Below are 12095 nucleotides of genomic sequence, written 5' to 3' on the forward strand. Positions count from 1 at the left end.
CTCTGCTGGGCAACTGAGAACTGCACTAGCAGGACTGTTATCCTAGTCTAATGGGCCCAAAATACTGTAACAAGAGTTGTGTTTGCTTTTCCTCTATTCTGGCAGGGGAAATAACAATAGCAGGTACTATCACAGAGCACTATCTGGTATTTGGCATGTAATGCTGCTTCTCTTTAACCCTTGTAATAACTGCACCAAGTAGTGATTGTTATTTGCATTAAAGCTGAAAGGCTGAGGTTCATTTGTATCCTGGGATATAGCAGGATGAAGATCAAACCTCGACGTGGCCACCTCCAAGCCAGCATTCCCCACAACCACAGTGGCCATACAAGCAAACTAAACAGCATGAACCTGCTGCCATCATAGCATCTATGGGATTACAACTCCTCCTACCTCTACCAGACTTTGTAGAGAAAAGACAAAGGAGCCTATTTTGAAGCCAGTCTCCTGGAGCCAGTAAAGACACAGAAAATGACAAGTTAACTTTCAATTGTACTGTCAGGAAGGAGACACAAGTGCAATCCAGGTAGACCGTTTTCTGCTTGGTGCACTATCACTCCAAGGTTCAAAGGTCAGCTCAGGCCACCTCCTCCTCAATGACTCCCAAGTTTTACCCCTGATTCCTATGTGAAATGCTACAAGGTGTATTCTGTTGGAGGAATTCAAAATACTGTGACAATCAGCATAAGGAGGAAGGACCTCACTGAAGGGAATCACAGCAAGTCACCCCATGGGGCAGAGTAAGAGCTGGGGCAGGGTCCATGGCAAGAACTGAGCCTACATTGGGATGCCTGGGTGGCTCAGTGGTTGTGTGTCTGCCTTTGGCTCAGGGTATAATCCTGGAGTCCCAGGATCGAATCTCACATCAGGCTCCCCACAGGGAGCCTGCTTCTCCCTCTGCCTATGTCTCTGCCTCTCTCTCTGTCTCTCATGAATAAATAAATAAAATATTTTTTTAAAAAAAGAACTGAGCCCACTGCCTGATGCCATTGCTGTAAGACCACAGGTATGCCATGCCCTCTCTGGGCTGGTGCCCCCAAGTCATAACTTGGCTGTCATCTTGGACTCTGCCCTCTTCCTCATCCTTTACCACTAATTAGGCACCTAATCAAAACCTCAGATCAACCCTGTAGTAGATCCTCAATCTGTCCCCTCCTTAGTTTGGCACTTTCCATGTCTCATCCTCATTACTGCACTGGCCTCCCAGCTGGGCCCCAGCCTCCAGGTGTCCCCACTCTATCCATCCTTCCAGCCAGAAGGATCCTTCTGAAACACACATCTGCTTGCCTCACCTCCCTGATCACTTGACACGCCCCCCCCAACACCCAGCCCTTATCCCTTAGGGTAAAGTTCAACCTCTTTGGTTTAGCTCTCACGCCCTTGTATCTGCCTTCTGCTCTCCTCCTGGCTTGCTCTCCAGCCATTCATAACATTCCCACTTTGCCTGTACTTCCCTGAATACATTGTGCAATTTCGGGACCATGTACACTGCTAGCCTCTGTCCCTTAGAAGATCCTTCCCCTTTGATAACTTCTACCAGTTGTTTGAAACTCAACTCAAAGATCACCTCTTCCAGGAAGCCCTCTCAGATACTGCAGTCTGACTTAGATGCCCCCTCCTCTGAGCTCCCCAGCTCCCCTATACTTCCTTCTACGGCAGCACTTAGAGTTGTTGATCATTCTTTTCTGTCCCCTGTGTTAGGTTTCCTAGAAAAGAGGAACTGAGCCCAGACAGAGCCTCAGTTGATTTTTGTATCTGTAGTGATACCTGGCACAAAGCTTGAAACACAACAGGAATTTCTAGATAGAAAAATGTGTGGGTCTTCACCCCAGTAAATAGATCCCTCCGATCACCAGTTAGAGGATCTTTATACTTCGGGTATCTGGAAAGGTTCATCAGTCTACTAAACTGAGCTCAGTTACCATGGGAACTTATCCTTCCACTTTGACCACACTCTTGCTTTATGAGGTCCTACGTGGTCACAGTGAACTTTCTTGACACTGAATACCAGTTACCACAAATGATCAGTGGCCCTTAGAAGCAGTTTTGTGGCCACAGTAGGGGATGGGAACAGAGAGGACAGCCAGCGGTTCCTGCGATCCAAGACTGATGACCTATGGGCCAGGGGTGCCAGAGGCTGTGTGGGGCCTGGAGAGCCAGCCAACCTCAGCAGTCCTCACCCCAACACTTCCACTTCTGCCCCCTGACAAGTTAGTTCTTGGTTACTGAAGAGTCCAGTCTTGTGAAATGTGTTTGGTTTCAAGTTTCCTGTCACTGGTCTACTATTTAAAAATTACACCCCACCTGCTGCCTGAAAGAGATAAGGTATCTGTGGTCTGAGTGAGAAGCTTCTTGCAGTCAGCTCCTGTGTGAAGAAAGCCTGATGTGTGAAATGAAACTGAGGAGAGGGATGCTTTCTGTGGCCTCATTTCTTTCCCAGGAGCTCAGAGTTTTCCATGGCAAGACAAGGGAAGACGGCCAAATGGGCACCGAGCCCTTCCTGGCAGCAATGTCAGAATGGATTGGCCCAGTCTTCCTAAAATGATTCTTCTCCCTCATCCCTTCACTGACCTTGAGATCAAAGTGAGCAATTTTCTTGGCATGAAGGTAGTTCACCCCATCCAGGATCTGCTTGATGAAGCTGGTGGCCTCCTCCTCACTCAGAGACTCCTTCTGGGCCAGGAAGTCGAAGAGCTCTCCTCCTGACACCCTGCAAGACACCGGTGTGGGGTGGGGGCCAGGCACCGTCAGCTCCGTGTGTTAGGAGGCCAGGAGGCCAGGTCATGGGTGGCAGCTCCTGAACTTGATCCCCACCATCTGAGCATATGGAAGGATATCCTACCCCATCTCTGAGGGCCCCTGTCCAGCCAGCACCAGGAACCGAGTTTGCCACTGATCTCGGACAACTCACTCCCCCACTCCCCACCCCACCCCCTATTCCCAGGCAGACCTTAGTTTCCCTACCTGCAAAATGAACAGATTGAGTAAAATGGCTCCTAAAGCCCTTTCTTTCATTTTACAAAAGATGGCCTTCCAAGCTCAAGAGAATCTAGGCATGGATTCTAGACCCATCTAAAAAACTTGAAAATGCTACTTTTGTCCTCATAGTTCACACTTACACCTTATGGTAGATATGGCAGGAATAGAGGCCTACAGAGCAAAAACAACCTCCCCTGTAAATACTAGTTTACATTTGTAACTGAATTAGGGATCTGGGATTGCCAGATAAAATAGGGGATTTTTATTTGCTGAATCTGGCAACCTTACTGGGCTTGTTTGTCCTCCGATGGACACTGGGGTATCCGCCAGGATGTGCTTTTTTGGGGCTGAGATAGAGCCAAGGGTCATCCCAGGGAAAGACATTGGGAAGGGATGTGGGCCAGGAGGTTCCAAGAACTTAGGATCACCTGGAGAACTTGTTTAAAATGCAGATCCCAGGTCCTACCACAGACCCTAACCAATTAGATTCTCTAACCCCCAAACCTTGGAACCTATAATTTTACAACAATAACATAATACTAGTAATTCATACCATTGAATATTTACTCTGTGCATTATGTGTGCCTTAGGCACATTATCTCATTTAACCATTGTAATACCTTATAAGCTAAGTACTAGCATTTTCCTATTTCACAGTTGAAAAAACAGAAGCTCACAGACACCTAGGTGGCTCAGTGGTTGAGCGTTTGCCTTTGGCTCACATGATCCTGGGGTTCTGGGACTGACTCCCACATTGGGTTCCCTGCAGGAGACCTGCTCTTCCCTCTGCTTATGTCTCTGCCTATCTCTCATGAATAAATAAATGAAAAGAAAGAAAGAAAGAAAGAAAGAAAGAAAGAAAGAAAGAAAGAAGAAAAAGAAAAAAAAACAACCCAGAGGCTCAGTGAGGTTAACTGACTTGCCCAAGGTCATGGAGCTAGTAAGTGGCAGTCAGGATTCAAACCCAGGCAGAATGACTTTCAACCACTATATAAGACTGAGTGTCGGGGATCCCTGGGTGGCGCAGCGGTTTGGCGCCTGCCTTTGGCCCAGGGCGCTATCCTGGAGACCCGGGATCGAATCCCACATCGGGCTCCCGGTGCATGGAGCCCGCTTCTCCCTCTGCCTGTGTCTCTGCCTCTCTCTCTCTCTCTCTCTGTGACTATCATAAAAAAAAAAAAAAAAAAAAAAAAATTAAAAAAAAATTTAAAAAAAAAAAGAAAAAAAAAGACTGAGTGTCCTCAGATGATTCTTTATATGGCCAGAATGGCTTCTGTCCCAGTTTGGGGAATCACTCATTCCCTGCCACCTAGTTCATTCTAAACAAAGAGCGCTGAAATTTCCTTTTCTCCTTTCTTTAAAAATATCCAGAAGCAACCATGGACCCACTAATAAATCCCAGCACCATGAAAAACACAACAACTGGACATGATGGGATACAATAGGAAAATACACAGCAACACCTATGAAGTATTTCATACCTACATCTGCTTAAGCCTCTTCAGTGCTATCCAACAGAACTTTCTGTAGTGATGGAAATGTCCGCTAGGAACATTCTCCAATATAGTAGTCAATAGTCACACATGGCTACTAAGCATCTGAAATATGGCTAGTGCAACCCAGGAACTGAATTTAAAATTTTATTTCATTTGAAGTCATTTTAGTTCAAAAACTGAAGTGGTGTAAAAAATTTTCCTGTAAACACAACTTTATTGTTTTGATAGGATTGTATTTCATGCTAACCATTACATTGAGAATGAAGTCAATGTGCTGTAAGTGTAAAATACACACTGGGCAGGACACCTGGGTGGCTCAGTGGTTGAGTGTCTGCCTTTGGCTCAGGTCATGATCCTGGGGTCCTGGGATCAAGTCCCACATCAGGCTCCCCACAGGGAGCCTGTTTCTCCCTCTGCTTCTCCCTCTGCCTATGTCTCTGCCTCTCTGTGTGTCTCTCATGAATAAATAAACAAAATCTTAAAAAAATACACACTGGGCTTTGGAGATGGAATATGGAAAAACGAATGTAAAATGTCTCATTAATGATTTTTTATCGATTACATGTTAAAATAATATTTTGTATATATTGGATTAAATAAAAAATATTACAAAAATTGATTTACCTCTTTCTTTTTACTTCTTATTCATTGTGGCTACTAGAAAATGTAAAATCACATATGTGGTTCATATTATATTTCTATTGAACAGAGCCAATATGGAGAGTATCTCATTTAGATCTATTAGTTTACAGGAAATAAGAGACATAGAGGAACAAGTTAACTAACAAGCATGAGGAAGGAATAAGCCAAATCCAGGCTGTGAGACAATCAATGGAACAAATGACCTAGTTTTTCCAACAAATCAATGGCACCAAAGAAGAAGGGGAAGGAGAACTGCTATAGGAAATGAGATAGAAGAGGCCAAAGAACCAGATGCAGTATGTAGACCTCATTTGGATACTGATTCAAATAAAACAACCATAAGAAGATATCTCTGGGTCTATCAGAAAAACATATGGACTGGAGTGGACACACCCTCGGTGGTCCCGAGGCCTTGGCTGGACATTTCCGCCAGGTGTAATAAATACACAATGGGCATGTTTTTAAAAACTGTCATCAGTTAGAGATGCACACTACAGTATTTATGTGTAAAGTGACATGATGTCTGAGATTTGCTCTAAAATATTCCAGCAAACAAATAAACAGTTGGAGTGGGGGCAGGTGGGGGCGTAGGAATTTTATATAAAACAAGACTGGCAAAATGTTGATCATTTGAAGCTGGGTGATGGGCATATGAGGGTTCCTTATGTTATTCTTTCGACTTTTGTATATATTCCATCATAATAAGAAATTACCAGTAAATTTCTATGGGGGCGGGGGGAGACTCCACGATCTCCCTCAGCCGCCCTCCCTCATAATGACCATCATCACCTGGCAGTTCTTCCATAACAGATGAGGAAACCAAGGCCCACAGGAGGGGAAGTGGCCATGCAAGATCTCCGAGTAGGGGGGTGTGCAGTGAAGGCCATGTCCAGGCCCTGGTCACAGTCCAACATTGTCTTCTCAGGTGAATGTATAGACTGGAGATGAGCTGCGCTAACTCTGTCAGGGACTGGGGGTCATGAGAATGTCTACGTGCTCACCTCGTTCCGAAGAGCAAATGACTCGGTGCAATAAGGAAGGCACTCAGCCCAGTGACCCAGCACAGGCCAGCACTCCACCAGCAGGGGCTCCCGCCATGATGTTATTGTTTGTCACATGTGGTTAGTGTGGGCTGACACAGTGGGAGAAGGTGCTGGGAATGCAGTGAGGCTTGGGGAGGGTCTGGATGGAGGCAGCAAGGAAAACAGCGCCAGCGAAGGCACAGGGATGAGGAGGAGCACAAGGTGTGTCTGTGGCAGTAAGTCCCTGTGCGGTGGCCGGCCTCAGGGCTGAGGTGCACACCTGCCAGCATGCTGGTTCTGTCACTGACTAGCGCAACACTCTCCACCTCAGTCATCAGTCATCTGCCAAATAGGTTAAAAATGTCTACCTGTGGCAGACAGATGCATGTCAGAAGCCTCTGTTCCCGCTGGGGTGTGAGTTTCTCAAGGGCAGGAGCCATGAATCAGGTCCTCATCTTTATGTCTAGTGTCTACCACATAATAGACACTGAGTAACTATTTAGAGAAGGTGGGGGTGGTGGCAAATGGGTGAAGAGAGAGCGAAGTGAGGTGGCGCCTGTGAACACGCCATCCGTTAGCGCCTCGCTGTCCCCTACTCAGTCAGCTGGGTGCAGCCCGCAGTAGCTGCCTTGGTGTTTGAGATGAGGCTGGGGCACCACTTTTCCGTGTGTCTCATGGGTGAAGTCATCTTCCCCCTGAGCAGGTGCTAGAAACTAGAGCCCCCCTCTCAGCTGCTGAAGGAGTAACCCTGAGTTTGCTCTGTGGGCCTTGATCAAGGGCCAGAACGGTGGTGGTCCCAAACCTTCCCTGACACAGACCCAAACTTCCCCTTGGGCGCTGCACGTGAGAGTCCCAGGACCTGGCTTTTCTTCTTGCAAAACAGGAATGAGGATGGGGAACCTCAGTGGCTCAGTTCGTTAAGTGTCCAGCTTGATTTCTCCTCAGGTCAGGATCTTGGGGTGGTAGGATTGAACCCTGCATTGGGCTCTGAACTCAGCAGGGAGCCTGCTCCTCTCTCTCCCTCTGTCCCTCCCCCTGCTCATGCGTGCTCTCTTTCTTTCTCTCAAATAACTAAACACATCTTTTTTTTAAAAAAGAGTTTTTAAAAAATAGGAATGAGGAGAAAACCAAGCCTATTGCCCCCTGGGAGGGGGGGGGGTCTTGCTGTAGATTTGGACAAGTGCTAGGAGACCCTTGATAAAGTCCTGGAAGTAAATGTCACACACCATATCATTGTTAGGTGTGACAGTGCTAGAAGGGCATTCAATTCTGAGTTTATTCTACATTGGTCACTTGTGCTTCCCAAAGCATTCTCTTACTCAAGACTCGTATCTACCCCAGTGGGTGAATGGAACTTCTGTCCTGGTTTTCCAGATGAGAAACTGAGGCCCCCTAGAGAGCAAGTGACTTGCACAAGGTCACACAGTAAGTCATAGAACCAGGATTTGGAGCCAGATCTTCTCAGCCCCCGTCCACCATGTGTATTTCTCCCCGCACTGTGTCCACATTATAAAGGCCAAGTTGGTGTGAAAAGGAAAAGCTCAAAGCCACCCCGAGCAGTGCGCAGTCCTCTGACATCCCTGTTCAGCCACATTCAAGCCCTCATCACACCACGCTATTGTTACCTGTCCTTCTCTCTCCCTAGCTAGGTTATCTTTGCTTCCACAGCACCTTGTGTAACAAAGGCATTCAATAGAAGGTAGGTGGATAAAAGAACAAAGGGAGAAAAGCATTAAAAATATCAGCATAATATAGAATATTCTGTATCATAGAGAAATGACGCCTTGGCATCTGCAAGGGACCTGCCTGGAGCCTGGTGCAAATGTTCAAATCCCCACCCCCACCCCCACCCCACCCCGCCCCCTCTGCAACACAGAACCCTGCCTGGCCCTTGTTTCCTGTACTTCCTGCTGGGTCCTGTTAGGTTGTGGCCTCAGGCACATCCTACCCTTCCTACCTTAAATAGAAGGCTACATAAGTATTAAAGAATCTCATGATAATGTGGATGTGTCCTGTCACTCAAAGACACTGACATGAAGGCCCAGGCTGGGTGAGGACTTTGGGAGGCAATAATCAGCCGCTCGGTTTGAAGGCGTGATCTGGGCAGGAGAGTGGGTAAGACATGGTCTCCTCTGGATAAAGAAGGGAATAATAGCTACAGTGGTCCTCAGAATCTCCCCCAGAGCCCTGGAAAGCGGGGAGGCTGATGGGCCCACAGGGGTAAATGTCCAAGTCTGGACATCCAGTCTGGGGACACCCACATAGCTCTCCTCAAGGTTTTGTTCATTTTTCTCCCCCATAGTTTTTCCCCAGGATTTCTCAGCCCCAAAGCCTCTTCCCGGGAGCACCCTGTCTCCTCCCAAACTTCTCTCCTCTCATATCCCAAACCTCTTCAGCTTAAAGGTCAAAAGCAAATTCTAAGAGTTGGAGCCTCTTCTGCCCTCCTCTCAGCATCCCCAGGACCAGTTCCCTTCCTGCTAAGCTGATCTTCCTCCTTCCCGGTTGCTCTGCCTGCTGGAAACGCTTTTCAGACTCACTGTGCACCCATACTGAAACGATCTGCGTAGGCAGTGATTTGGGAAGGATCCTGCTGGAGCTGCTGGGGCCCAGGGAGCTGCACTCAATCTGGGGTGCTAGGAAGCCCTGCTGATCCCTTGGGGCACCCTGCCAGGCCATTCTGTAGTATATGCAACTGCCTGGGGATTGCTTCCCATTATCTTGGAGTCCAGGAGGCCCCAGGGCCATCAGGGGCCTGGATGGGAGGCCTGTCCAACCCTTCCAGGGCTAACTTAACATTTTTCAGAGCAAGCTCCACATATGACATGAGTTGATGTACTGAGACTTTGAAAATATTCTTTATGCTATACAGAAGTCAACTTATATGGAAAAAACAAATCCTTCCCATCCTTGCCTTCAACAGCCCTGACCAGAGGCAGCTGCCACTAAGGAGGTCATGGATGGAGTAACAATAGCTAAAGGAGGCTTAATTCAGGGCTGGGCATGTTCTCTGAATACTGGTCACATTAGCAGAAAGCAAGAGCATGCCCTGCACCAGACAACAGTTGCTGAGAGGGGCAGTGGGATTGGGGTGAACCCATCCACAAAACCTGCAATTTCAACTGAATAGGCAGGCACCAATACTCATGCTTAAGCATTGGGCAGACCCATTAACCTATTAGGGCACCATGAAGACTGGGGGCCCAAAGGCTGCTGATCAGCCCAATAGGGATCACCAAGTTCAAACACAGAAACCCATGAAAAGCCCTTCTCTCTCAGGAATCTCTCTCTTGGGGAGGACCCTCGGGCACATATGGCTTCAGTACAGCCTTAGCAGTTGCTAGTATTGCATAGACAAGCACCTTGAGAGCAATGAGACAGCTTTAAAGAAAAGGAGACAAAGAAACTATGAATAGATAGAACCGAACAAGCATGGCAGCTCATGCAAGTCACACTGGTGGCATTGATGGTGACAGCTCACTAGAAGAGGGCACATAACTGTTGCTGACCATGGGCCTTGCTGGGAGGAACAGGAATATCTCAAGAGCATCCCAGATCCTGACCCCTAGGGTTTACAAACAGGGAGAAGCAGGCAATTTCCCCAGCAATTAAAGAACAAAATTCTTTAATTTTATCAAAATAAAAATGACAACAAAGAATCATTTTATGACTATAAAGGTCAATAAATAATGAATCTTACTTTAAAACAAATGACCCAAAGGGACGCCTGGGTGGCTCAGTGGTTGAGCATCTGCCTTCAGCTCAGGTTGTGATCCTAGGGTCCTGGGATCAAGTCCTGCATCAGGCTCCCCACAGGGAGCCCACTTTTCCCTCTGTCTATGTCTCTGCCCCTCTCTTTGTGTCTCTCATGAATAAATAAATCAAATCTTAAAAAAAAAAAAATGACCCAGGGCTGACAACACTACAGGTAAATAGGAATGTTCCTATGTTATAGGTCATACTGGTTAATTAACACCATCCCATGAAAGCGAGGCTATCAAGAAGATACCTACAAATGTCAGGCTAGTCATCCCCTTCCTGGGAACTGATCTGAAAGGATCAATTCAAAAGAAAGTGGGATATTATGGGAAGAAATTTGTTTTATGGCAATAAAATTTGTAATGGTTTAAAAGCTGGGAAAAAAAGCCAAATGTCCAACAATAGGGATATAGGAGTATGCAATTCAATGAAACATGACATCCTCAGTTAAAAGAAAAAAAAATTTGGTGATATTATGTTGAGGGAAAAAGTAGAGCAAGAAATTGTACAAGTACAATGATTGTATACAAATAGATAAAGACTGAGAGGAACCACAGAAAACATAAATAGCTGTGTTTGGGTGGTAGGATTATGAATGTAATTTCTTTTCAGTTGCTGGGAAGTTTTTTAAAGCAGTGGCCTCGCCTTCCCAGTGGAGGTGGGCTTGTCACTCTGCTGGGAACCAGCGTGCATGGTTACCTGAGCCCTGCCGCATGCCACACCTTGGGCTGTCCACGTGCCTGAGCACACCTGTGGGACGCCCCCAGGCTTGCTGAGTCAGGCAGCAGCATATGCCAACTAGTCCAACTGGCTGGGAGGTTCATGGGAGAGACATGGAGGATGCTGGAGTAAGAAAGGAATAGCACAGGCAAGCCTATGAATTTAAACAGTGAGATGGATAATTTAAGCATCAAATGCAAGAGTATGCAAATGGCCATCTGCTACATAAATCTATATCTTGGTAATACAAGGGCTTAGCTCTCAAATTAGAATTCTTTCAAAAGTCAGGTGGTCCACCCAACCTGTAGGCAGGTTAAGGATGGCTGCCACATTTATAGATGAGAGCTGAAGCTCAAAGGAGGGAGGGGACTTGCTCAAGGTCACAAAGTCAGGGATTACCAAAGCAAATGCCACCAGTCCTCTGTTAACTGACAGATGCATACATGTCTATGAGGCTCAGAACATTCCCAACACCAGTCTCTTTTTTTTATATTTTTAAGATTTTGTTCATTTATTTGAGAGAGGGGGAGGTGACAGAGAGCATGAGGAGGAGGGAAGGAGCAGCAGACTCCCCTCTGAGCAGGGAGGCCCCATGCAGGACTCTGTCCCAGGACCCCAGGATCATGACCTGAGCCAAAGGCAGATGCTTAACTGACTGAGCCACCCAGGTACCACCCCCCAACCAGTCTTGTTGCTTGACTGAACACAGCCATTGTGACTTGTGCCACAGTCCAACTCAAACTCTGTTGCCTGCCAGAGCCCCATCTCCACATTCCATGGAGACACCTCCAGGAGGGACACCAGGTGGCCAGTCCCCGGAGCCTTGGTATCACCAGATTGTGACACCTTCCCCAGCTAAGCCAGCATGAGCCCTCCCAGCTCATGCTCATTGCTATAGATTCAAGTTCTGGCCCCACCTCTTCCTGGCTATAGGGTCTATAGGTGACCTGGCCTCTCAGTGTTCTTGTCTGCAAAATGAGCAGAGTAAGAGTCTCTGTGTGAGAATGTTAGGAAGATTAAGTAAGGTAATAGAAGTGCTCAGTACAGTGAACACAGAGTAGCCCCTCCATGCTAGTAGGACTCTTCCCTCGATAGTCTTTGGGAGGACTGAACAAGATAGCAAACACGAAGCATCTGACAAATGATTGGCTTACAGTAGGGCTTTCTAAATAATGGCTATTATTACGATAATGAAGGCATCAAACAGCATAAATGTGGGGAGGTTGGGGTTGGGGGTTCCCATGAAAGGGCTGGAGAAGGGCTTTGCAGAGCCTGGAAGATGTTTGTCCCTCTCCTCCTCATAGAGGAGACCCTTCCTGGACAGCCTTTCCTTCCCTCCTACCACCTTCTTACACCCCGCCCCCCACCATCCTCCCAGGTGCTCTCCAGCCAGGAAATGACCCCAGAGCCAGCACTGCTTCCCTTTTATCCCCAGGGTCCAATAAAAGCCAGACGTAGACCTAGTCCTTTGTCCCTGTTG

The 12095-nt window shown here is 47.1% G+C and overlaps 1 protein-coding gene across 7 annotated transcripts in view; it reads right to left on the reverse strand.

The window, feature by feature from the left end:
• DAPK2 (death associated protein kinase 2) overlaps nucleotides 1-12095 on the reverse strand; it is a 126281-nt gene that overhangs the window by 42159 nt on the left and 72027 nt on the right. For 6 of the 7 annotated variants that reach the window (XM_026004375.2, XM_072738767.1, XM_072738771.1 and 3 more), the window contains one exon: nucleotides 2572-2710. The exons of the other annotated variant lie outside the window; for it this stretch is intronic. In XM_026004375.2, the coding sequence (XP_025860160.1) occupies nucleotides 2572-2710 (139 nt within the window). The remainder of the gene's footprint in view (nucleotides 1-2571; nucleotides 2711-12095) is intronic. 7 annotated transcript variants of the gene reach the window in all.

This window comes from Vulpes vulpes, chromosome 15 (assembly GCF_048418805.1).
Source record: "Vulpes vulpes isolate BD-2025 chromosome 15, VulVul3, whole genome shotgun sequence".
Lineage (NCBI taxonomy): Eukaryota > Metazoa > Chordata > Mammalia > Carnivora > Canidae > Vulpes > Vulpes vulpes.